Consider the following 24,502-nt stretch of genomic DNA (forward strand, 5'->3'; position numbering starts at 1 on the left):
ATAACAATGAAAATAAAATGCATGAAGAGGCTAATATTTCAGGCTATTTAATTAAAGCAAAAAGGGATAAGCAATAATGTATATAAATATTTTATCTTTATTTGCAGATTACCTGTTCAATCAGAAAAAAAAAGTTCTTTTACTCCTCAGAAAAGCACCAACCGGGCCAGCACACACATTCACTCTGTATGTAAAAGTAAGTGCATAAACCAACTAAACAATTTTCGCCGTCAGAAACCAAAATACCTCAAACGCTTCAACCCAATGATAATAAAATATATACATCTAAGAGTTAAATGAGGCAAACTCAGACCAGGGCCGAAGCTACTGATAAGAGTTATCTATCACATCAGCGATCCGTTGCTCGGTTACAAGCATGAACACAGCAGAGGTGTTTTAATGGACGACAGCATGATGTTAACCAGTACACCTCCAGACGGCTGCTGCTCTGAGGCACCGCTTCGCTCACGTCCGCTCGGTCAGATAATCTAACCCAAATTTGGTCAAATCTTATCGAAAGCTACCTCGAGCCTGGGCAGCCTGTCGATGAGGTTTTAAACAGGATGGGATGCACTCAAAACTGAGTTGGGTCCAGCCCTCATTTATTAAGTGCACAATCCTGGGTGATCGTTCTGCATAGATGGAAGAATATTTACACCCCAGAACTAATCTCTTCTGATGTTTGGGTACAGGCATATGTTTTCAGGCCATGCAGCCTATTGATCACGTGATTAGGCACATACTAAAACGTGTCGATTACCAAGTCCGAGTTTTCCTTCAGCTCCTTCCAGTGTCGAGCCCACCCCGGGTTCTGTCAGCTCGGCCTTTCATCGGCAGAGGAGGAGAGCAGGAAAACATCTTCTCCGTAGATGTCTGGGATAATAAGAGGTTGCTGAACAGATCAAAGCCTGGATCAGACCCGTTACACGAGCAGAATTTCAGGCTCCGACACAGCACAGTAAAGCATGAAGCCCATCTGATCCACCTGGTCCTCCGACAGGCTGTTGAGCAGGTTAACGGCAGGCTTGAAGTGACTGTGTAACGCTCCTTGCTCCAGGTAGCCGATCAGCTCGGTGATACACTGCTGAAACCTCACGTCCAGGCTGCTGTCGGACCAGTCGCTCTCACGGTCACTCAGGTGCAGGATCAGATTGACCAAAGGGGCAGCTTCCATCGGCCGCAGAGCGTGGTTCAGACGGCACACGGCCTTGAGGATTTTGAGCGTCTTAATCCGGCATCCGTTGTCAGCGGCGTCGAGCTCGACCAAACGCCGAGTCTCCCAGGGATACAGAGATAGGTGCCAGGCGTTGACCCAGGGAGAGGTGAGCTCAGGCTGCGCAGTCAGAACCACGTCCCCTTCCCGCAGCAGAGGTAAGATAGTGACGAATACAGGCTGATCTCCACTTTCTGACCCGTTTTCGTCGAGTGGGCTAAAGGATTATACCATAAAAAAGGCGAGGAAGTTACTAAATCAATAAATTTAAAAATAATTTATTCCTAAAAACAAATTTCATGATCTTCATGAATAAACTCACCTGATCTCAAGCCTCAGGTCTGATCCTCCCAGTGCTGGTCTAATAAGACAGTCCATAGAGCTGCCAATAGTTGGCCAGTTTACAGTTTCCATGACAGCCTTATTGAACCAATTAACAAGAGCCTCTGAGGACAGGTAACCGCCCACCAGATACCTGACAGCCAGAGAGAGAGTGTTTTTACTGAGCAGAACCAGACCGTCTTCAGCCCTCTAATCAGCACGTTATCACCTGTCCCAATAGCTGCGTCCTCTTGGAAAATACTCTATATTGAGCCTCCGCACCATCCAGTGCAGTGGGTGTGTTAGCAGCGTCTCCTCACCGGGGACCAGACGCCACAGGGAGGCTTCCAGCTGCAGAGGCACCAGCAGGCAGGCGTGGTCTGCGCAAATCACCTGAACAGGTAAGTTGAGTCATCATCCAAGTTTTTAAATCACCCAGGAAATGAACCAAGGCAGGGTGTTTTTACCTGCAGGTTATCCAGAAGAGAACCGCCGATGCTCATTTCCTCTAGGGGCATGTCAGGGTGACGGCTGTGCAGAAAGCCATGGACCTCCGTGCAGATGTCCAGGGCCAGAGCCTGGGCCCTCTGGACCTCCTGTGGATCCAACGCTGCCCTGGTGCAATAGAACTGCTGCAGTCGTTCCTAAACACAATTCAAACAAGCAAGAAAAGTCTTTTTAGTTCATCCGTGTTAACCAACTGCTGTGGAGCTGTCATATTTGGGTTAAGTAAGAATTATTTAAGCTTTGAAATGTCTTTAAAATGTACTGAGCTGTTTTTAGATAATCTGGATGTAAGAAAACATTTAATGTTTTTGGTCAAAAACCTCAGCAAACTGTAACAAACCTGATATCACAAAATAATGAAACTTGCTAAATCATCTGAGTCATGTTAACAAACATTTCGTTTGCACCTCAATGTATGAAATGCATTAAGAACAAAAACAATATATTTACAATAGGAATGCAGCACAAATGTGGCTGCTGCATTATAGCAGTAGGATCTTAACGGGATGAAAAATGTCAAAGTGAATCAGAGCAAAACAACTGAAAGAGTTGGAAAAGATGTGATGGCTTTCACATGACTTACTTCATAGTTTGTACACGCCCAGCCCACATTGGGTTGTTTTTCTTATGAACTAATTTACTAAAACCCATTAAAAAGCATTTTATGACATGACATCTCCCCTAAGAATGATGCTACACATATTTTCAAAGCGTGCATTTGCGTTTCTAAAGCATTTGCTTCGCAAGATTGTTTCATGCAGCCGTACAGAACAATGTGGTTCAGATGCAAAGTCACTTCATGCTTGACTTCTATCCAGCGAGTCCACAATCAGGGCGGCACAAACACTGTTTATCATTATGCAGGGCTCCAGGGAGACTCTGCAGCTTAACTAGTGCATAACAATATGTAGCCCCAAAGCACAGCACTTTATAAAACATGCTGAACATGTTTTATAAAGTGCTTATATAAAAACATGCTCACGCTGAAAGCCTAATCTACGCTTTCAGCAGTCTAGAGGAGAAAAGGACAGACGTACCTGCAAAGTGAGGGCACACAACTGGAGCTTCTTGGGCTTTGAGTCACAGTTGGACTCTGTCTCCAGAGAGGACTTCTGAGGTTGACACAGGTCAGCTGATCAGGGAAGAGTCAAAACAGTTTTCAAGTAAAAAGTGATGATTAACACAAATGTATATAATTTAGAAATGTAAATTAATACAACTTTGCTCAAACTGTGTGTAATGAGGTGTCAGCAGTACCTTTCTGTTGTTTAGTTGTCTTGGCAACATGGTTTATGACTACACCCTCTATTTCCCTCTGGATGAGTGTGGGAGATGCAGACACCAGACTCAACTCCTCCCAGCTCTCAGTGATCTTCTGCTCCACTTTTTCATCATCAGCCGCTCGACCTGCACGCTCAATCAGCTTCACGCCCGCAGCCCATCGACACAATCACGCAGTCAGATTTGTATTGCGCAACACTGCACTCCCCAAACCATTGTAATTCCCCTCAGACCAGGATGGTTTGATTCGAGACACATGTTGCTATCGACCAAAGCCAAGAAATGCTGGTGTAAAAACAAAATAGCACATCGATTCCGCACCTGCTGCACTTCCAAGTGCTGTTGCAGCACTTCCTCTGGACTAAACCATGTTTGGAATAAAACCCTTAATAGATTTGAGTTGAAATCTAAACTGGCAGTCTAACACTTGACTGACCTGGAAGGTTACTGGGTATTTGCTGGAAGGGCTGTTTTGTTTTGTTCTAGCATATCTTCCTAAAATTCCTTGTGACCTCTGTCCTGCCCCATCTCCAAATAAAGGTTTTATTTTATGCTGAACATAAGAGAGCATTAGAACCTACAGCCCTTCACCCACTATTGTGAGGTTGACAATCTTACCTTTATTGCAAACTATGTGGAAAATACTTTTTACACCAATATTGTATAAGAGATGATAATATATGGATGTGGTAGAGATAGTAAAATAATGGTAAGATACAATGAAAGCAACCATACCAGTTTTTCTGATTTGGGGGGGAAAATAGTGGTTTGTTACATACCCGCTTCACTGCCAATGTAGCAATTCCTAGGATGGCAGCGCCCCCAACTCCAAGAACCAGCCGAGCATTTGACAGGAGGAAGTTGATAACCATGGCAACACCATCTTCCCCTCTCCTGCGAGTGTTCTGGAAGTTCATTGCTTCCTTGACTTGACTTTTAGCCTTACAAAGGTAGAATACATGAATTCATAAGGGAAGAAAATATCATGAGACAGGACTAAAATGGATTTTCTGTGGAGCTTCAATCAGGTCTAGAACTCATGAACCATCACGATCAAATGACATTTTTTCACAAGAGGAAGCACAAAACAAAATAGAATAAAACAACAGAACAGTTTTTTCTGCTATCATACATTTGCACAAACAACATGTATTAACAGTTTGAGGTTTAACACAAACAGAACACTTATTTTTATTAGCACGAAGGTTGTAGATTTGGTTCTGTTGTGGAAGAGATTGTTTAAAGGTGGTGAAAGAGGCAGTTTAAAGACAGGGATATTTGGGAAGGGATTTTTCATGTAAGCCTTCTTGTCAACTAAACAACTTGACCAACATCCCCGTTAGTTTACAACCACAATAACATGAGAGAAAATCATTTGGCCTCAAATGATTTGAAAGTAATTTTAATGAATTACAACTTTTCTGTGACATACCAGAACATGAATGTCAGCAGGGGGATTCTCTCATCAACAAGAACTAATGACCAAAGGTAAAGAGAAGCTGTTATCGTGGAGACTAAATATTAATTTTATAAACATGTGACATTGAAATTAGTTCTGGAGCAGATAGATCACTATGATACACACATTCATTACTTAAAAGAGGCCAATATAATTTGCTGGCCTACTTGACAACACAGCATGTCCTTGGTCAGGGGTGCAGGATGTCAAATAAGGAGACCAGCTCTATTTATAAACTTGCTCCATGCCTGTGTCTTCCTGGTTACAACAAATTCATACTCAAGGGCACTGCAATATGGTCACTGCTCAAGTGGAACAAATGGCCGTTTCAAACATTTTAAAATCACAAGACTGTAATTCTACTAGTTAATTCAGATCATTCCATCTTAGTGGGCTGGAAAAGGTGTTTTACTGATGACAGTCTCACGACGCATTTACTGCAACTGGAAAACAGTATAGGTGTCATTCTAACGCACTTTACCCCAAAGCCAGAAAATAACTGCACTTGAATGAACACGTATATTTAGCTACCCATTATACGAAGACAGTAGGTTTTTTAAAAGGCCACAAAAGGAAATCGAACAAGTGTAAAGTCCAGCTAACGCCAGTGGAGCTAACCAGCTCGTCGGCTACATAAGCCTTAGGTGACAGTTAAAACTTCACGTTCAAAAAAAATACTTACCACTAAATGTGAAAATCAACACCATTTGTATTTAGTAAGGATATTTGTAACATCCTTTAAAGACAATCCATAAAACTAAAGTTTATCATTGAGGACCTGTACTATAGAGATGGCCAGTTATCTTCTTCTTTTTGTTTAATTATCGGTATGCATTGGATGCGATGGTTGTATAGCGCCCCCACAGGACGCGCCCGGACACGCTGCACAAAAGAGTACCGTAAATGATTTATAAAGCTTTGGTTATTTTATCGTTGGGCTTGTGTTCACTCTTATTATCTTTATACTATAAATTTAATGATTTAGGTATTACATACATTTGGAACACAAAGTAAATTGACTTAACAGTAAGTTTATTCTAAAAACAATTCTAAAAAAAAAAAGTTTTTATCTTTTTAAAATAATACGCCTAAAATATCTTGCTGAGTTTGGTTTGGCAATATAAAGATTAAAAGTCTGATAGTCTCACACTAAGAACTCTGGATTTAGGAAGGCGATACAAAATAAGTCTTCATGTCTCATGACTCATGTCTCAAAAACAAGCTTGTCAGGGATGTTGTATCCAGGAGTCTATATCTGCTCACAAATCTAGTTTTATTTCACACAGCTGCCACTTTTGAAGCCAGAAATGTGATTTTTTTTTTTAAAGCTGCCATTGGAAATGCTCCATTGTTTTCAGATCTTCCACAGCTCGGTAGATCTCAAACTTCTCCTGACATTTTAACTGTGATAGCCTTGAAAAACAGGAACTAATTAAAACTGTTTTTAGTAACCAGTCTCTGCCCTGAACCCAGGTTATTTTTATTCACGTGTAACTCCAGACTAACCCAACAGCGAGCTATTGAGTATCTCTGCCAGAGAGCTGACTAAGGGGAAGTAAGGAACCCTATCCTTGTTTACGCAGCAAACTGCGACACCAAATTGCTTTTCTACACACACATCCACGCAGATCTTGACTGTTTCCTTAAAGAAAGATCTCAATGAGACATCACTGAAATGGAAATAAATTTAATACAGAACAGCAGTAACATGGCTGCCTCTATATAAGATAAAACAAATTTAGACAGGAGTGTAAGGAGCAGGGCACTTTTGGGACTCTAAAAAGTGTTTGGTAAATGCTTCCGCATATAGCAGCGCATCTGCCAGAGTCCTCCGCTTTAACTGTGAGGGGCCAGATTTGGGATGGAACAGGAAAGGCAGGGGCAAAGAAGTAGGTGCAAAAAACCCAAAATTTTTCATTCTGCACAAAAGTTCCCCTCAATCAAGGACTATACAAACATTGTACACTATAAGAAGTTAGATTACAGCTTGTTTCCTTTTGTACAAATCCCTACATACATCAGTCCTTTTGCAATCTGTACATCTCAGTTACAAAAAGTATTTGCCATTTTCAAAAAACTAGGTACAGAGAAATAAAACATGACTAGAGAACCTAAACAGGTTGACCTCCAGGAGCCTGACCATTGAGTCTCTAGTGCTGCAGAGATACCAAATTCATTCGCCAGAATCAAATATGAACTTGAAATAACCCACACATATCAAAATCAGATCACTGTGCTATTGTACCAGAATGGATGTTGGGTAAGCAAAATTACTGGTCCAAAGAGTTAGAATATACATAAAAGAACAGGTTTTAGTGTGTAGAATTATCACAGAACGGTGCTCAATGACGTCTCATTTTCACTTTGCGTCCTGAACTATCCTGGTGTTTGTCAGACGCTTGACCCCGCCTCCGGTAGTTCTCTGAGCCGATGCTGTGGCGTTGGTGTTGGTGTTGATGGGACATTGACGGGTGTCTGTTCTCTTCTTTGTCCATCTCTAGAACCCTTGGCCTAATGGAGGAAAATGGAGCTGTAAATATTCTGCAATTTTTTTTTTATTGTACATCACCTGAAAAGAACCCTTGGTTTTCAACTTTAGACCCTCTTTAAACAAAGAGAAACATTACTGGGGGCCACAGTTGCAGTTCGGTTACATGTGATCAAAAGTCTAAACAGAAAGAAGAACCATCTGTTTTCAAAAGGCTGCAGCACAGATTAAATTACTGTTAGGTCTGACATAACTGAGCCGTTGATCACTGTGACACCGCTGACGCAGTTTCAAAATCATTTTTCATGCAGCGCAGCTCAAACTTCAAGTGACGCCAATTTAAATTAAATGTCTTTTTTTCCACAGATGGATTTATAGAGCTGGGCCATGTTAAAAAGTGACAGAAATATTATGAGGTGTGACCCTGCGAGATTGCAACGGTGACTTCTACGCAACAGTGACCAAGATGCTAATTCAAGCGTGGGACAGGCATGTCAGGTCGCCTTCAGATTGATATGAAAGGGTGCAGGTCTTTAAAGGCCATCACCAGTTCACTGGTTTTCTAATAACCCAGACCTGACACAAGTGGGGCTGTGTACAAATTGATGTCGGCCCAGCTGGCTCGATTAAAGGTCTCCGTCTGGTGGGGAGCCACCCTCGATAATTTCAAATAGAAAATGATCATGTGTAAATAATATGCTCCGACTTGTAGGTTTAACGGCATTTAATCCAGCCGGGTAAGGTTTAAAGAAATCTGGCACCTCCGCTTACTAAGCACCAAGTTTAAGATGACTAACTCATCATTTGGATTTAAGGTCACAAGCATCCATTTTTAAACAGTCGAACGCAAGTGAATTCAGACTTCCTCGGCCTTCTACTCATCACAAAAGACCAGTGATATGGAAGTGACTGAATTACGATCGCGTGACACTGATCATTTCCTGTTAAACTTGAATATATACTGCGTCTTCTGGCAGACCTGTGAGCAGCATTCGGGTCTGCTCTGCGATAAGATCGCTTGGCTTTCAGAGGAGCTGGTCTTTCTGCAGATGAGCTCAAGCAGTGGTCAGGTGAGTCCAGCCGAGGAGCATCGGGTCTGGTTCTGCAAAATGACAACAAAAATCAAGCAGAGGCAAAAGAGCACATCATCACGTGAGACACCCGAACGTGCGCCAACCCACTTTCTGAGGATTATGACTGCACGACGCTCCTTGATGTCCTGTGGTCTGATGCAGTGGGTGATGTCATCAGCAGCATAGCCACTAGCAAAGAGAAAAGACCTTTAGTCCACAAAAGCAACATTAAAAACACAAGTTTACGCAATATCATTGCAAAAGATGCAGCCGGTCACCTGAGGACTGTCACGCTCCCTCTTTTAACGGGCAGGACAAACACAGGCTCCGACACGCGGATGGGTTTGAACTGAAAGCGGCACCCGAAGCAAAGAGCGCTGTCGCTGAAGAAGGACACCGAGACGATGGGTCTTGCAAAGATGTGCAGCGGATCAACGTGAGACACGATGCAGCCGCCAGGCTGATAATCATTGATGACTGCGCTGTTTACAAAACCATCCGGGACCACTCCATTGGAAACAAGAGGCTTGATCACCAGTTCATGCACCCAGTTTGGGATCTCATCAACTTCTCCTTTGCGGTACAGCCTCTCCTGACCGGGTCCACGCTTCTCCAACTGGGACCCATACGTGTAGCCCTCCCCGAAGAAGTACTTGTTGCGGAGGGGTGCCCTGTCCACGGTATGCTCACGGTAAAGTCCAGCCTCTGCTTGGGCAACCACGTCGTCGATCTTCTCCTCGATGGCGGCGCACTGCTCCGGTGAGAAGATGCTCTTCTGCAGGATGCTGTCCCTCACCAGGCGGGCCTCCTGCTCCCTGAGATCCACGCTGTCGTCGCTGTGCTCGTAGTCATCGTCGTCGGACTCTCGGAACTTGCGTTTCTGGCCCTTTCCACTGCCGTTTTTTGCGCTGTCCACGTATTTGCTTTTCCTCTCATCTCTGTGCGGAGTGGTGGATTTCAGTTTCTCCCTCAGGTCAAAGTATCCGCTCGATGCCATGTCAGCCAAAACCTAAACAATACTTCTTGTGTGTTGCGACTTTCTAGCCTAACCGTTAGCGCATGTCAGCAGTGCATTTCCACAAAGTTTTTCTTAGTGTGACTAATCTGAGCGCAATAGGTATCAAAATAAATCTTTTCTAAATCATTCGCGGCATAGCCCAGCATCCACACGCAGCTATCTAACGTCCCCCAAGTCGCTCCAGGCAAATAAATATCACTCTGATAAAGAGATTGGTTAATATTATTGATATTATTGTGGGTTTTCGAAAGCACAGAGTTTAAACAAACGGCCTTCAAATATAGAAACACGCACTGTAGAATGAAAAGCTAACGATAGCTACCCGATGTGCCTGGCTAGTTGCTAAGCTAACCTGGTTTAGTCAGCCCACTGCGGACACCGACAAAGCACGCAGCAACATTTCACATGTCACGGCCGAATCCCGAAAACCCCGTCTTCCGGACACAACGGTCAGTTTTTACCTCCGGCGTCGGAGGAGAAAACATCGTAATACCAGAGGAAGACCCAACCACCCACAGTTTACAGTCACTACGCGTCCCCTACCGAAAGACTGAAAATAAACGCGTGTAACCTACTGGAGGTTTGCGCATGCGCAGCGACCCGCGCGGTCACGTGGTCTGGAAGGAAGACTCAATAAACCCATTTTGGCACACACACACACACACGCACACTTGCAATTGTATGGATTACTATACACAAACACTATTTATTTTTTTACATGTTTTGAGTTTACATTTCTAATATTATGTATGATCAATGCCACATTTTGGCCCAAGTGAAGAAATTGAATCCCCCATTTCCATCCCATTACATCAAGCTTGAGTGTAATGTTTTAGTATTACTAAAAGAACAAATATAAGAAATACGCTCAAAATATCAGAATCTATTTTACTTTATATAGCACTTTTATCATTAACCATTATAAACGATTAATACTTGTTAGAGATTGTGCTTTTTAGGCAGTTTTAGTATAAATGTTTATAACAGTCTTGAACATTCCACCTCAATAAACCAAAACTCCTTTATAAAGTAAAACGTGATTATCACATCAGGATAAATGGTGCCAGTCGAGACTACATTACCCAACTTCACTAAAACATAAATGATATTTAAGGACTTGTATTTGGAAATAAATTGAATTTTATTCAAAGATATTACTGATAATGAAGTAATGCAGATTTAAAAAAAAAAAAAAATTTTTTTTTTGCTCCATAAGTTCAGTTTATCCGTCTGTTAGCCTCTTGGAGCCAGGTGAAGAAGTTGCGGACGGATATTACAGAGACTGTGGACGACTTCCATTTGAAGAAAGTCTCATCCTGGATGACTTCTTCATCCAACAGCACATCAAAAAACATCCACAGCAGACCTACACGGACACACACCAACAAAAATCACAGGAATAAGTAAATAGAAAAACACCACTGGCTTCTGAATTTGTAGTTCAAAGTTAAAAAGAACAAAGCCATGACTGTTGAGGTGGATAGATGGGACACTCACCATCAGGTTGGTCTATGTGGACCACCAGCTGTTGCAGAACGTTCAGGGCCACCAGCTGCTTGTGGTCATCCTTGATGTACAGGCTCACTCTCTGGAGCAGCTCATAGGTTCTCAGTGTATGAACCCCACCTGACAACACAAACACTCTCTTCACACCACTGTAAAGAAACTGAACACATCTAATCATGGACCATAAAGTGTCCCAGACTGGTTCTGTGTATGTGCTCACATAATGTAAAACAGACATCTATGTGGAGTAAAACTAATTAATCAGGTTTTTGGACAGAAACATCAAAACATCCCAACACTGGCAAACAGGAGTACAGACTTTAAATAGGGGACTAGACTACTGATAGGCCACAGGTGAGTCTGGCTGCGGCTCCAGCTGCGGCAGGGGAGAAGCTCCATCACGCCCCCTGCAGGAAGAAAACCGTAACCAACCTCCCAGAACCCAACAAATGTCACTTTAACTGGACTCAGGGTGACATGAGTATAGATTTCTGGGCTTGTCAGTGGTTGACCGGACTGTGACGGCCCCTGAGCGGTGGGGTTGTCTTGCTGTCTGTGGTTCACAGGTTTCAGCAGGGTGGAGCTAACCTAATTGGAGCACCTCACCAGTGATCTGCAGGTTATAAAGCTCCACCCGATCCTACCTCCACCTGATGTCCCCAGTTGCTTTGCCTCTTGGTGAATTATTGGATTTGACACCTACAGCATACTTTACCCCTTCACTCACTTCATCCAGGCACTTGCTCACACCCCTGATTTTCACTCTCACCTGCCATATTCCTTTGTTGGGTGTTTTCTTTTTGGTTTAAGAAATAAAGGGTTAAACTGGTCAGCGTGTCTTCCTCTTTCTTTGTGGACCTCATGAGTGGGCCATAACAGCAGCAAAAACTACGGCTTGGATAGCTACATTTCCACTATTTTCGGTATCTTAAATTAAAATGAAATGAGTTTTATCTGTTTTTCTTTAATTTTCTAGTATTTTTATGCAATTATGCTAGTGTTTACTGATTTATTTTAATCTTTTTTTCAAAAGGGAAACATGTGTATGTACAGTATATACGTCTAAACATGTGTCAGGGTGTTAACCTATTTAAAAATCACCCATTTGTGCCCAACACTGACTCAGGTGGCTGTAAATTTATTATATTTATTTTAGTCATCTGGGAAAAACTGTTATATTTCAGCACTCATGACCATTCCTAAGCGTAACCTTGGGCTGAAAGGTTCCCAAGAGGCTTGCAGGCCAGAGCAGGAAGGATCCTCTTTGCATTTCACTCTCACCCAGAGAGCTTAAACCTGTACTGTAAATGCTAATTGTGATGAATTGCCAAACCATGTACAGAGCACCATGTGCATCCGTCACAGGTCATGTGTACAGGTCAAAATTTCCCTTTTCTCACCTTGTGCAGCTTCTGTGCTGTGCAGCCTCCCTGTTTCCATATATGTTGTTGAAAACCCATTTACAAGATAAACTGAAATAAAATATAAAAATCATGATAATAATAACAATATTTTAATGTTTATTATTATTATCATCATCACTGTTGTGATTGTAATTGATATTGATAACCATGACAAAAATCCAACATAATCTAATGTAAGGTATTATGTATATATATATATACACACACACACACACACACACAAATATAAATGTATGAATATAAAATATATAATATTACTATATATAGTTATAAATTAATTCATTTAAATGAATACAAACGATATAATTTCCTATGAAAAATGAAAAACAGAATCGTCAAAAAAAACAACAGATTTGTCACAAAACTACGACTAATCTAAAACTATAACGTATAGGCCCATTTAGGAACCATATTTAAAAGCGATATTTACAAACTAATATTTGAACCCTGTTGACTTCTTCAGAAACCCTCTTTGTCTCTAGATTTATTTCAGTACTTTTTGTAAAAAATAAAGTTGAACCACATTTTTACACCACATACAGTACTGTATTCAACGATATCATTAGAAAAAATATTAAAAAAGGATGTTATCATCATCATTTACAAAAATTTATGATGACAAGGTGCATGGCCCATGACACATCTTCTAGTTACCGTAATTAGTAGCCTTAGCGCAGATGAAAACATGTAATCCTGTAAAACTATTTACATTTACATTACAATTGAAAAGGTACTGAGGTGACAAAAAAAGAGTTTAAGGACTTTTCACTGCACCTGAAAATGAAAATAAATGGAAGTAAAAAGGGAGGCTCATCTATACTTATACATATGTGTGTGAGGCACACTTGAACATAAGGAGAGGTAGGCTTAATGTGTTTGTGTCCAACGTGGGCATTTTTTTTACATTATTGGACGTACAGTTAAGCACAATTAAATGTTATAGCATGGTGATTTCACTGGGTGGCAGGGTGAGTCTTTTTTCCCGCGCAAACATCATGTTTTCCACCTGCATGGCGATGACTCGACACAGCTCCAGGCCCTGTGGACGAGGACAAACATGCTCCATTGAACTCCACTGGAAAAAAAATATCTGTCCTCAGAGCAGCATTTCCTGTTGATTTTGTCTGATACCTGCTCCAGCTGCAGCTGAACCACCCGCTGTGTATTCATGTCCCCCAGAGTAAGGTCAACATATGGGTAACTGGTTCCTGTGGAAGGCCTCTGGGTGCGACTGGACTGCACCTCCACCAGGGGGACCACTGACATCAGCTCCTGCAGCACAGAGCATTACATCAAAGTCCCTCAGGATGATCAAAACACTATAGTAAAAGGAAAAATGTACTTGCAACCATACAATTATTGTACCAGTTAGGGAACTCAGCTAAAATCTATCAGTGTTTACACACAAAGACACACTGGGAGATACACACACATTAAAACCTGTGTGTGTTTGTGTGTGTGTTTGCATCTTTACATGTGTGTTTTTGTGCAGGAAGTGGAGGCCATGTTGATTGACAGCGAGAATCGTGGGAGCGTAGAAGGTGGTGGAGCTGCTGCTGTGGATGTAGAAGAACGAAGAGCCGAACATGGGGAATGCGCTGACCAGCCCTGGACACACACACACACACACACACACACAACATCATGTTTAGAAGGATTAGAACAGATGTCGCCACAATCTGACTTGAGACTCTTCAGAGAATGAAAATGTTTAGTGTTTTAACTTTGAGTTTTGCTAACTTTATAATCTATTTTTATATAGTAGAGGAATAGAATAAAGTTTGACTCTTGACTTGGTATGATGTGATTTAGAATGGGTTCTATTTGTCAAGGGAACAGCAAGAACATTCTGTAACCAAGTCTTTTACTGTGAAAACTAAAGATTTCTGCAGTGTTGACGTAAAAGCATTCAAAATCCTGGTTTCACATGTCTTTATCGTTTTAAATTGTTACATTAAATTAGGAGCTAAACTGCAGTAAACAAAGAAGAGTTGGCAGAGTTTGTCTGTCATATACCACAGTTTTGGTTCATGTTTGGGATGATGCTAATATTCATTTAGCATGTCCTAATATTCCATTTAACATCTGTTTCTAGGTAGTTCCGTTAGATCCTACCAAGAAACTGTGCTCTGGACTGATGTGGGTTCAGGGCCTGCACTTGCTGCATGTGCTGCGTCACCATGGCAACCCACTGCTGAGGCGGTTGCTTTTTGAACAGAGGTGTGGCAATGTACTCCGATAGTTCATGTCTGGAGGATAGAGAGCGGGAGAGGAGGAAAAAAGAAGATAAACGGAGGTCTGCTTCACTCAGTGATTTCTCAACATCAGTCAGAATTAATTTACACGCCGAGCAGTTCTGTTCCGCTCTCAGCTCTCAGCTTTGGGAGAAGGCGACAGTGATAACAACTACCAGAACCCGAAAGGACCCAAGTGTTTGGTGCTGACAAAATTTTTTAAAAAAAAAGAAAAAAGTAGAGAGGTTTTTAACTGTTTTTGTGCTAATTAAAAAAGACAAACACAAGACCTTTAACTGAATCAAAATACACTCTAATAGAGGGCTGTAATTGATGTGGTTTGGAATACATAACACAGGAAGTGCAGTCACGAATGAGGCTGTGGTAACTGAAATTATCGCCACTTGGCTCGGCACTCGTGAATGTTTTCTTTCTGATAAGAAAGCTTTTTTAAAATTGTTTCCTCACATGCTGGGGATGAAGATGATGTCTTTGGCTCTGTGCTGCAGGGCTGCCAGTTTAGAGATCTGGTGGAACTGCTGCTCGCTCACTTTTCCGTTCGGCAGAACATTTAAGAGACCTTTTCGATAATCTGGCAAGATCTGAACACGCACAGACAGTTAGATACACACATACGCTTCGTGCATGAGAAACACCCCAGTCTCACCTGGTTATAGTGCATTGTGACACACAGCTCGTTCTCAAAATTGAGAGGCTGAGACCAGATGACTCTTCTGAACCACAAACTGTAGGTGCTGTCAACTAACTCGGCCTCAGTCGCCACATCAAGGATGTACTCGTGTTTGTTCAGAGGACGGACATTCTGACCTGAACACATCCGCGTGGACATAGAATGAATTTTTAATTATCTGTGTCATTTTAAATGGCACACGAGCACGAGGAGATCCGTGTCGTTACAGATGAAACTACAACTACAATTACAGGAAAACCTTCAGACACCAAAAATAAAAGTAATCAGTTTGTACAAGATTAGAATCTGCCAATGAAGACTTGGCAGATTCTTTTCTGTCCATCAGCCTGGTGGTAAAGTTAACCACAAAACACACTGATCAGAACTGCAAACGATCTCAGAGCAACACTTGATCCTGCTGATCGTGATAGAAATTCTTTGGTGCAATTTTAGTCAAAATGCTGTTGAAGCCTCGAGGGAGCAGCTCTGGCTTCAAGTTTATATAAAAGTAGAAGGTTTTACTATTCTTTCTACAGATGAATCTGTTATGAAATAAAATGCTTTCTCACTACAACACTGATGACATTAAGTATACTGTCCTGGCCCATGTTGTTCATTGTCCATGTTCCTCTCTGACCAAAAAAATAAAGGTCCCCTCACTGTAATTAGGATACATTTGGAATTAGCTGGTGCTCAGTTGTGTCGATCAGTCTTGTGAACCTGAACGACTCTTCAGACAACTAGAAACTGATCTGTCTGCTTGATATGTGATCTGTGCTTGGGTCTGCGTCTATGAAAACAAGCAGAAGATTCCCATGTGTGCACAAATAAACTTACCTCTGCTGGTGACTAAAAATACGGCATATTCTTTTATGGCCTCCAGTCTGTGTAAACCCATTTCATAACACAACTCCTCAATGACCTCCAGAGCAACCTAAAAAACAAGGAGAATCTATGAGATCAACAGATCCGTATGAAGGACTGTAATGGACCGTTATTATTGTTGGAAAACTTACAGAGCATGTTTTAATTTTCACGTGGCGTTCAATGCCTCCGGGAAAAAGAACCAGCTGACGTTTTGAGCTGCGACCCGCCTATAAAGGAAAAATGTAGATGTATCTAATGGACAGAAAGGGGCTCAGCTGTGGCTGCATTTTAAAAACTAACAAAATGGTCTAAAATCTAAATAAGCTGTATATAATTTGACACTGACCATCATGGCCTTCAGCTCCATGCTGTTTGGTGGAACAATACGCCCACCATGCTGGAAAGTCTTCTTCAAGTTCTGCTCACACGCTTTAGCTATGCCTGTTTAGGTAACATTAGACACAACTGCTGAATCTGCCAAGGTGCACAGTGTGTGGGTGTGTGTGTTTGTGTGTGTGTACCTTGATACTGTGGCCCGGCACTGACAGAGGCCTGTCCTAGGTATTTCAACAGGAAAGGCTTGAGGACTTCAGAGCATTGATGGAAAGCAGTCATGACGTACAGCAGCCTCCACCCTCGCTGACAACTATCACTGCACAAAGTACACAGATACACTCAGGATTAGAGGATCAGGGACGCGAGGAGCATATGTGTGTGTGTGTGTGTTGGCATGTGTACAACATTAATGTGCTGAAGCCGACTTACGGTTTGGAGCTGGTGTTAGCAGTAAGCTGTTTGAGGAGTTGGCAGTAAGCCTCATCCCGCATCAAGGTAAACTCTCCTATGAGCTAAGATGAGGACACACACACAGATGTACACGCATGCACGCAGCAGCTACCAAAGACATAATGCTAACCTGGGAAGAAAGCTGCCTGTATTTACCTTGAGAAAGGTGCTGACCACTTCCTGTTCTGACAGCCCCTTTAATGGAGAGTCACCCATGAAACGCATCACCACTGTGCATGGACGCACGCACGCACACACGCACACACACACGCACCAACATCATGTCACGAGTCTGGTCAGGTTTATGATATATGTTTTAACAACTTAATTAAGATCTACTTGGCTTAAAATACATTTAGAATCTGTTGTTCTGAAACACACATACAAGCTACAGCCTTCAACTATTTATATTAGAAAGAAATTAAAACAGAGATGTAACAAGGAAAAAATATTAAGATAATGGAACTGGAGGAAAGAAGGTGGGATCTTACTCATGAAGAGATCTGCTGCCACTCTGTTTAAAACTGGGTCTGCAAACTCTATGAGAGACTCAGTCAGAGGATTCTGAAAAAAAAAAGATTGTGAAGGATAAATACAGTCTAAACAAATCAATGAAGAAAAAAAAAGTCAAAAAACAGCACACAAAGCATTTAGGAAACAGATTGCTGAACAGCTTAAGCTTTAGTAGCTACCTTGGAGAACTTGATCATGTCAGCCGGCTCTGTGGATTCTCTGTTCTTGTTTTTACTCTTCAGGGAATCCCTGAAAACAGCGTGATCAACACATGAGGAGACAGTAACAGCAGACTTATTAGCAATAAAACATATTTAAAAATACAGCAATTACGCCACTTAAAATATTTACAAAGATATTACTTTTTTTACTTTTTATTATCTTTAATAGGTTTAATGGGGTGTAATGGTGGTGGGAAATTTTGTAGATGCTTGTAGATCTTTGGAGATGCTAATTTCCCTGGTGGACACCCCCTAAAGGGATCAATAAAGTACTCTTGAATCTTGAATCTTTACACAGTGTCTAAAAAGTAATATCTTTGTAAATATTTATATATGACAGTGAGGATGCATGTGTTTTTCTTTGTCTGACCCTCTTCCTATGGGTCCACGTCTGAAGTACTTCTTGGCAAACTCAAGCATATCGTATCTGGCGTCCTGCAGCATTGTCTCATCCAGCTCGCCATCACTGACACCATCTAAGGGAACTCTCTAAAAATCAAAAGATTCATTAAAAAAAATAGAAAAGAAATCTCCGTGTGTGAGTGTGCTTCTACCTCTATGGTTTGATCGATCCCGTACGCAGCCGTGGTGGACGCCACAGCCACAGCCACAGCCGATGACACAGCGAACTGTCTGGCTCCTCCTCGCGGCTCAGTCGTGCGGTCCAGTGGCAGTGACAAGAAGTCGGGAGGAGTGATCGGATGGACACAATCAGCCGGGAACGCACCCGAGCGACTGAACACAGCACCGAACTTCCAACCTGGCACACAGAACAGACGGTCAACATACAGTCAACCAACTGTAAAAGGATTTAAACAGTTACCATTAACTTATAGAGGAAATGTTACTTTTTATAAACAGGTCTTCTACAAACAAATATAAAAGCTTTTATATATTTTATATTTTTTTACTGAGATAATTAGATAATACTCCTACTATAACCCCAGTACATCATATAGAGTCGGCCCTACTTTCTCTATCTGGTGAGCAATGGAGATATTTGACGTCTGGCTTTAAAACACATTTCACCTTTCGTGTCCTCGAGAAATGACGCAAATCAATATTTTTTAAATTGTGTCAGCAGCTTCCATCTTCAGAATTGCCTGTAGTATTGTTTTTAAAGAGGGCTGCGGGCACTGTCAGCGCCACCCGTCTCCATTCCTGCCTTTAGATATGATCATGTCTTCACTGTACTTCTAAAAACAACCCAGGCTGAAAAATCTCAACAGCTGGATTTGTCATCCTTCTTACTTCCATGCCTTGATCGCAACGCTAACAGTACTTTTGTTTTTGTCAGATGTGAGGATAAAATGTGGATAAATGAACTCTCACCAAAGTCTGAAGTGTCTCTTTTCAGCTCCTCTAAAAACACAACCTTCTTTTTTACCACACATCCGTAGCTGTAACCTGGTGGACACACACAGAAACACACCTGTGTATATCAGAAATTCACTCAGAAGATAACAGGATTTCAGCTACATATACCCCTCCGCCTCACCTTTCTCCAGCCCGTCCATAACCTGCAGCCTGATGATGTCACTTTTATGAAAGCTGAGCATGGAACGGTCGTCTGTCACAAAGTTACGCTCTGCAATCACATATTCTGAGTCCTGAAGGGAACATCGATATCGTACCATTACATTTACATTTTGAAACTGGTTAGTGATTCACGTGTCTGCAAAATATCAAAGCACAAGTAAGGGACAGAATTAATGTGTGAGCGCACATTTACCTTTTTGATCTCATTGATGAAGGTGTCGATGAGATGTTTGACCTGCGGTGCCTTGGCTGAGAATAGGATGAGTTTCTCATTTGTCAAATTAAACTCCAGCATGTTTTCAGATGGGATGGTTACAAACAGGATGTCTGCATAGCTACAAAGACAGTGTTAAAGGAAAGATCGTTGAAACATGAGTAACTATAGGACCCCTAAATTAATATGTAATATCATTTTTTTGTTTGTGAGGATGTATAGTTTTAGGGAGAATGCAGTAGACTCTGAAACGCATCTACTTTTTTCCCATTTTGGTCAAAAGCTGTGATTTGTGCTGAGACACATTAATGCTGTGACTTTATTTGGTAAATTTAAGAGAAGTTGCATATAGTTCTCCTAATGATAGTGAAAAAGTAAACATGTAGTTAAGTGACCCTTAACTTCAAACTACTCATATCTGAAGCCACAACAATGCCAAAAACAGAGGAGGCCACACATACGTGTAAGGCCGCAGCACTCTGAAGTAATCTGGAGCTGCAGCGCTGCTTTTTACAGTCTTCAACAGCTTAATGCCACTGTGGGACACTGACAACACCTGCACGCCTGTTCCAACGCTACCCTGCACAAACACACATAAACATACAAGCAAGACAGTGACGAGAATCAGACCCAAAATCACAATCTTCTGTGGACACGCTTCACCTACCGATGCAGGGAAGAGACGGGAAAAGTATATTTCCCAGGTTTCCCTAGCTGCAGTGACAATAGTCTTCTTGACATGCTCTTCAACTGGATCCATATTCTGCTCTACCCCGTGTTTAGCTGTCAGTCACACAGACAGAAACTCATGAATGCCAAATAGGTGTGTTTGTATTAGAGCGTATGCTTTAAAAAAAAAAGTCTGCAGAGAACAGACAGACTACCGAAAAGAGCCTTCATTTTCTGCCTTTCATCCCGGGTGATGCGAACACATGCCTCTGACAGAGTGTCGTTCACAATCTGCAGAGGAGGACAGAGGCAGAAGAGCAGGGTAGTGGAGGGATAATCCTTAGTTTGATCACTGTGTGATTTTTATATTGTCAAATACAGACCACAGTTGAAGACCTCAAAGCCAAAAAATTGACATCAAATATAAAGTAAATTTGAATAGTAAGGAAAAAAATGTCATGCTTTGACCTCAAAACGCACCTGTTTGAAAATTAGGTCCAGCACCAGAGGGTTGTTGAAGCTGTCTTTTGGATAAAAAACCTGCCCAAACCAAATGACAGATGGCCGGATAAGAGGAGAGTTTGATTACAGGTGTGTGTTTGTGTCTTTTAGCTGCACATACCTCCTTCCTGAGGTATAGTCTCCAGGGGACATTAGTGTAGGTGTAGTGTTCTTCATTGGTGCTCTGGTGAAGCTGAGTCTGGATGGATTCTGTCTCAACAGGAAGCTCCCGAGAAACTGCACCAAAAACAACATGACAGGCGTCTCAGTTGGCCCCGTTTTATCCTCTGATTATTGTCGTTCACCTTTCCAATTACATTTGGACAACAGAGAAGAAATGTGCTTTTGAAATCTGCAAATCAACAGATAGTCCCTGTGGTGAGTCAGTGCACCGCCATGAAACAACGATTTCAACTCCAATCCGTTTTCTACAGCTTGTTGCCTTATTAGGTTTAATATCAAGGCCACTGAAGGTGCTTTTTGGGGTTATTAGTGCCACAATGTTCAGCCCGGTGTCTACCAGGTTTCTATTCTTGTTAAAGATATTAGACAGTTATTTTACCTTTTACTTAATTAGAATGTACTCACATTTTGGAGGCCTCACAAATAACCATGGGTGGAAGCAACACACCACATTGTAATTAAATTAATTTGTGCACAAAGCAGTTTTAATTATAGTTGAAGGCTGAGCGTTGGCAAATGCTCTACTAGACATCAATAAATGACCTTTATTCACATATAAGACAAAAAGGAGAAACATGTGTAGTGTTTTGTTGTGAGTACCTGGGGGAGGAATGGGCAGGGGACGGTCTGCAGCTTTCTTCTTTGGACTTTTTGTGGGTTTGATTTCCGTCTCTTTCACTGTGGAGGGCACTTGTGAAGTGACGGCAGGAGGTTTCGGCTGGACAGACACAAAAGCTTTGCTTAACTCCTCAGCGACTCCACATATTTCTACAATTCTTCATGATTTCAGGCGTGTGCATCCACCTGCGGTGCGGGAGGATTGTCCATCTGAGGTCTGAGGATCTGTAAAGCCTCATCACGGGGGTTTTGCTTCTTTTTAAACATCCCTTCTGGTCTTCTAAACACAGCCACACAAGAGAACCCCGAATATCAATGCACGGCACAGATGTGGTGCTGTGTTGTGTGTTTTTGCCAGATTGTATGTTAATACTGTCATTCTCACACCGTTGTGCTCACTGCATGCAGTAACATGCCAGTGTCTGCTGGTGGTAATGTTGTGTTTCAGACTTTCAGTACATTCACAAGAAAGCATGAACAGCTATGACTGACGTGGACAGATTTAACATTTCTTAGATATGATTGATATTCTCAGTCCTCGTCTGTTACCGCCATCGTTTGTCTGTGTGCTTGTGAAAACTCACCCTTTGCCAGGTGGTACTGGTTCTGTTGCTGGAGGTGGTGAGTTGTACCTTTTGATGATGTCTTAAAAAATAATGCAAACCACAATAAAATTAAACTGAATATACCATAAGATTTTTTTCTTCCGTGTTTCTATAACAACAACAGCAAATCCTGTCTTCATGCACTGTCAACTATAGCTCCTGAATTCAGATACCTTGGACATCTTGGCTTGGAATAATGTGATCTGAAAGCTGTGATGAGTATTTCACCACATCCCCGGCAGGGGATGGAGGGGATGGCCTCACAGGGCCTAAAACCAAAGAAACATAAAAAAAAAAGCTCATTCTGTGAAGTCCTCTTCGTTCAGACTTAGTCACAGAGACTTCATGCTTACCCAACTTTGTGGCTGGTGTATCTTTGTTTACAGGGATGCCTGGAGCCTTCCTGCGAGGAGCGCTGTCCTTACCTGACTGAACCTGAAACAGAGAAGGTGCGGAGAAGGCTTGAGAGATTTTGGACCATTTTCACACATCACTGGGTAAATTTCAAGGTTTTAATTAACTTTTCTTTTAAATTGTTATCAATAACTGTCCCTCTGAGTCTGATGAAACTTATGTTTAATCAGTGTTTGTCTAGTTGTTTGCATTGTAATATTACCTGTTTGTTGTTGAATTTTGGAAAAACATCCCCTTGAATTACTGACTCACATGTCTCAGAGTTACTGACCTGACTAGATGCTTCAGCTTTGGGCTGTGTTGGCTGTGTTTTAATAGAGCTTAGATGAGGGTTGGAGTCAGGGAGGGGTGATACAGACTGAGGCTCTGCTGCCGGCTCTGCGGGAGGCTGGACTTCAGGAGGCAAAGGTGTTTGTTCCCGTTGAGTGGGTGGAGGGTAGGGGCTGGGTGGGACATTTGCTGTAGTGTAGGGAGTGGGACTGAAGTTAGCATAGGGGCTGGGTGGAATATTAGCGTATGGACTTGTGGGTATGGCAGCATATGGGCTAAGAGGGCGCTGGAGAAGAGGGCTGACAGGAGGGCTTGTGGTTGGGGTGGTAGGAGAGCTTGATATCGGGGTACTGGCTACGGCCATTGGTGGCATTACCATCTGCTGGTTCTAGGAAAATAAAACAATAGGATGCTTTTTTTTAAACTCCACACAAGAGCAGTACAGAATATGTTCTCTTCCACGGGGAAGATTTACCATGGTAACAGCCTGTTGTTCCATGATAATCTGCCGCTGTTGAGACACAGCAGCCTGCTGGGCATCTGGTGAAAAGAAGTATGAGGAAAAAAAGAGCAAAAGCAGCATGTCAGCCGAGCTATTTTCTTCATGCTTAAAATCCGGCTTGATACACACCCAGTGTTACAGGTGCAACTGCAGCGACGGGTGGAGACATCAGGCCACCCACGGGTAGGACTCTCACAGCTATGGACAACGGCGCATTAGTCTTTACACGTGACAGTGAAAATTACACGATTCACTTCATTAACTGAATGAGGTGTCAGTATCTGTAGGATACCAGGATTTGGTGTTGTCCCTGTTACCGCCACTGCTTTGTTTCCCCCCGATCTTTGCTGCGCTCTCCCTTCCCGACATGACAGAAAATGGAAATTGGGGGTAAAGTGTAATTGTTCCTGAGTTACTGTTGTGGATTGTTGTTATATTGATTCTTGATATTTTGAATCATTCCTATAGTGTAGAATAAATCTGACGATACCCTGACTGAGACTAAAACTAGGGTCCTGACTCTGCCTCCAGTGTTGTTTTTTATAGTCAAGGGGAGTGAATTTTCTTAAACTGACCCCCAGGTGGAGGAGGGGGGCCAGTTGACTGCTGATGCCACCCCCTTCCAACTCCCCCAGCCCCCTTCATTCTGCTGGACAATCCTGTAGCTGATTGTGTGTCCTGTGAAGACAGAGCGACAGACGGACAGACAAATATAGCGCTTAACAACAGCTCATGATATGAATGCACATAAACAGAGACAGCCTAAGAAATAACTACTGACTGTAAATTTCTCAGCACTTATCTAACCAAAATAGGTATATCTGAATTACTGTCATGTAGAATATCAGAATATCATATGACGTTTTCTCAAATACTAATATTGCCATCTAAAAGATCACCTGCTGGGATTAACGTGCTCATTTCTGGCCTCAATATTTCCCTCTCTACACTTTTTGTTGTGTTCATTTCATACTGGTTCATACTGCAGAGGTATTCATACTGGAATTCCTCTGCAGTGTGAAAGCTATCCTACCCGAAATCAGCCACTTAGCAATAACCGCTCCTTAGCCATGTCTCATTAAATAGTAAATCCTTCATTTGCTAAAGTGTCAGCTCCTTGTAAGCAGATCTCAACATGGCCTACGTGGGAAATCAATGTGGCAATCTGATGGCTGTTACAGTTACGGTAACTGAGTAACGTATTAGGTTGCTGGGCAGAAGAGGTCCGTAGAACACATTTGATACACGCTCATTCCTGTCGGCCACATCCGATAGCATGACTAATATTCACCACTTCGCTGTCCCAGCTGAATACAGACAGATCCAGCCTCACCAGGACTCACTGCACCGTTGCTCTCATTATAATATACCAAAGGCCTACTGAA

General features: G+C 42.1%; 4 protein-coding genes across 6 annotated transcripts in view; all 4 read right to left on the minus strand.

The window, feature by feature from the left end:
- Positions 1-77: 77 nt before the first annotated feature.
- mief2 (mitochondrial elongation factor 2) lies at positions 78-5,617 on the minus strand. The gene is made up of 8 exons (XM_003972343.3): positions 5,464-5,617; positions 4,102-4,263; positions 3,299-3,464; positions 3,079-3,173; positions 2,002-2,178; positions 1,764-1,927; positions 1,536-1,688; positions 78-1,430 (listed from the first exon to the last, which is right to left on the minus strand). Exons 2-8 carry the CDS (start codon positions 4,237-4,239, stop codon positions 923-925), a joined length of 1,401 nt encoding a protein of 466 aa, XP_003972392.2. The 5' UTR covers positions 4,240-4,263; positions 5,464-5,617; the 3' UTR covers positions 78-922.
- An 835-nt stretch (positions 5,618-6,452) lies between these two features.
- On the minus strand, positions 6,453-9,909 carry alkbh5 (alkB homolog 5, RNA demethylase). The gene is made up of 4 exons (XM_003972301.3): positions 8,621-9,909; positions 8,451-8,531; positions 8,249-8,371; positions 6,453-7,292 (listed from the first exon to the last, which is right to left on the minus strand). Exons 1-4 carry the CDS (start codon positions 9,337-9,339, stop codon positions 7,124-7,126), a joined length of 1,092 nt encoding a protein of 363 aa, XP_003972350.2. The 5' UTR covers positions 9,340-9,909; the 3' UTR covers positions 6,453-7,123.
- A 169-nt stretch (positions 9,910-10,078) lies between these two features.
- LOC101069544 (eukaryotic translation initiation factor 4 gamma 3-like) lies at positions 10,079-11,080 on the minus strand. Its single transcript, XM_011612807.2, has 2 exons — positions 10,858-11,080; positions 10,079-10,726 (listed from the first exon to the last, which is right to left on the minus strand). The coding sequence occupies exons 1-2, from the start codon at positions 11,042-11,044 to the stop codon at positions 10,578-10,580; spliced, it is 336 nt and encodes a 111-aa protein (XP_011611109.2). The 5' UTR covers positions 11,045-11,080; the 3' UTR covers positions 10,079-10,577.
- A 1,587-nt stretch (positions 11,081-12,667) lies between these two features.
- The window catches only part of myo15ab (myosin XVAb), a 32,715-nt gene continuing 20,880 nt past the window's right edge, over positions 12,668-24,502 (minus strand). For all 3 annotated transcript variants that reach the window (XM_029850522.1, XM_029850520.1, XM_029850521.1), the window contains 33 exons: positions 23,693-23,795; positions 23,247-23,315; positions 23,091-23,155; positions 22,617-23,003; positions 22,285-22,366; positions 22,105-22,200; positions 21,911-21,971; positions 21,513-21,606; positions 21,309-21,426; positions 20,647-20,762; positions 20,505-20,564; positions 20,240-20,315; positions 20,023-20,138; positions 19,817-19,935; positions 19,335-19,476; positions 19,101-19,212; positions 18,935-19,009; positions 18,157-18,362; positions 17,973-18,091; positions 17,561-17,630; positions 17,360-17,432; positions 17,025-17,098; positions 16,848-16,930; positions 16,604-16,734; positions 16,429-16,523; positions 16,232-16,309; positions 16,053-16,149; positions 15,192-15,352; positions 14,993-15,126; positions 14,406-14,539; positions 13,765-13,898; positions 13,422-13,562; positions 12,668-13,329 (listed from right to left, as the gene is read on the minus strand). In XM_029850522.1, the coding sequence (XP_029706382.1) occupies positions 13,228-13,329; positions 13,422-13,562; positions 13,765-13,898; positions 14,406-14,539; positions 14,993-15,126; positions 15,192-15,352; positions 16,053-16,149; positions 16,232-16,309; positions 16,429-16,523; positions 16,604-16,734; positions 16,848-16,930; positions 17,025-17,098; positions 17,360-17,432; positions 17,561-17,630; positions 17,973-18,091; positions 18,157-18,362; positions 18,935-19,009; positions 19,101-19,212; positions 19,335-19,476; positions 19,817-19,935; positions 20,023-20,138; positions 20,240-20,315; positions 20,505-20,564; positions 20,647-20,762; positions 21,309-21,426; positions 21,513-21,606; positions 21,911-21,971; positions 22,105-22,200; positions 22,285-22,366; positions 22,617-23,003; positions 23,091-23,155; positions 23,247-23,315; positions 23,693-23,795 (3,723 nt within the window). In that variant the 3' untranslated portion in view covers positions 12,668-13,227. The remainder of the gene's footprint in view (positions 13,330-13,421; positions 13,563-13,764; positions 13,899-14,405; positions 14,540-14,992; positions 15,127-15,191; positions 15,353-16,052; positions 16,150-16,231; positions 16,310-16,428; positions 16,524-16,603; positions 16,735-16,847; positions 16,931-17,024; positions 17,099-17,359; positions 17,433-17,560; positions 17,631-17,972; positions 18,092-18,156; positions 18,363-18,934; positions 19,010-19,100; positions 19,213-19,334; positions 19,477-19,816; positions 19,936-20,022; positions 20,139-20,239; positions 20,316-20,504; positions 20,565-20,646; positions 20,763-21,308; positions 21,427-21,512; positions 21,607-21,910; positions 21,972-22,104; positions 22,201-22,284; positions 22,367-22,616; positions 23,004-23,090; positions 23,156-23,246; positions 23,316-23,692; positions 23,796-24,502) is intronic.

Source organism: Takifugu rubripes, chromosome 17 (assembly GCF_901000725.2).
Source record: "Takifugu rubripes chromosome 17, fTakRub1.2, whole genome shotgun sequence".
In the NCBI taxonomy this organism is placed as follows: domain Eukaryota; kingdom Metazoa; phylum Chordata; class Actinopteri; order Tetraodontiformes; family Tetraodontidae; genus Takifugu; species Takifugu rubripes.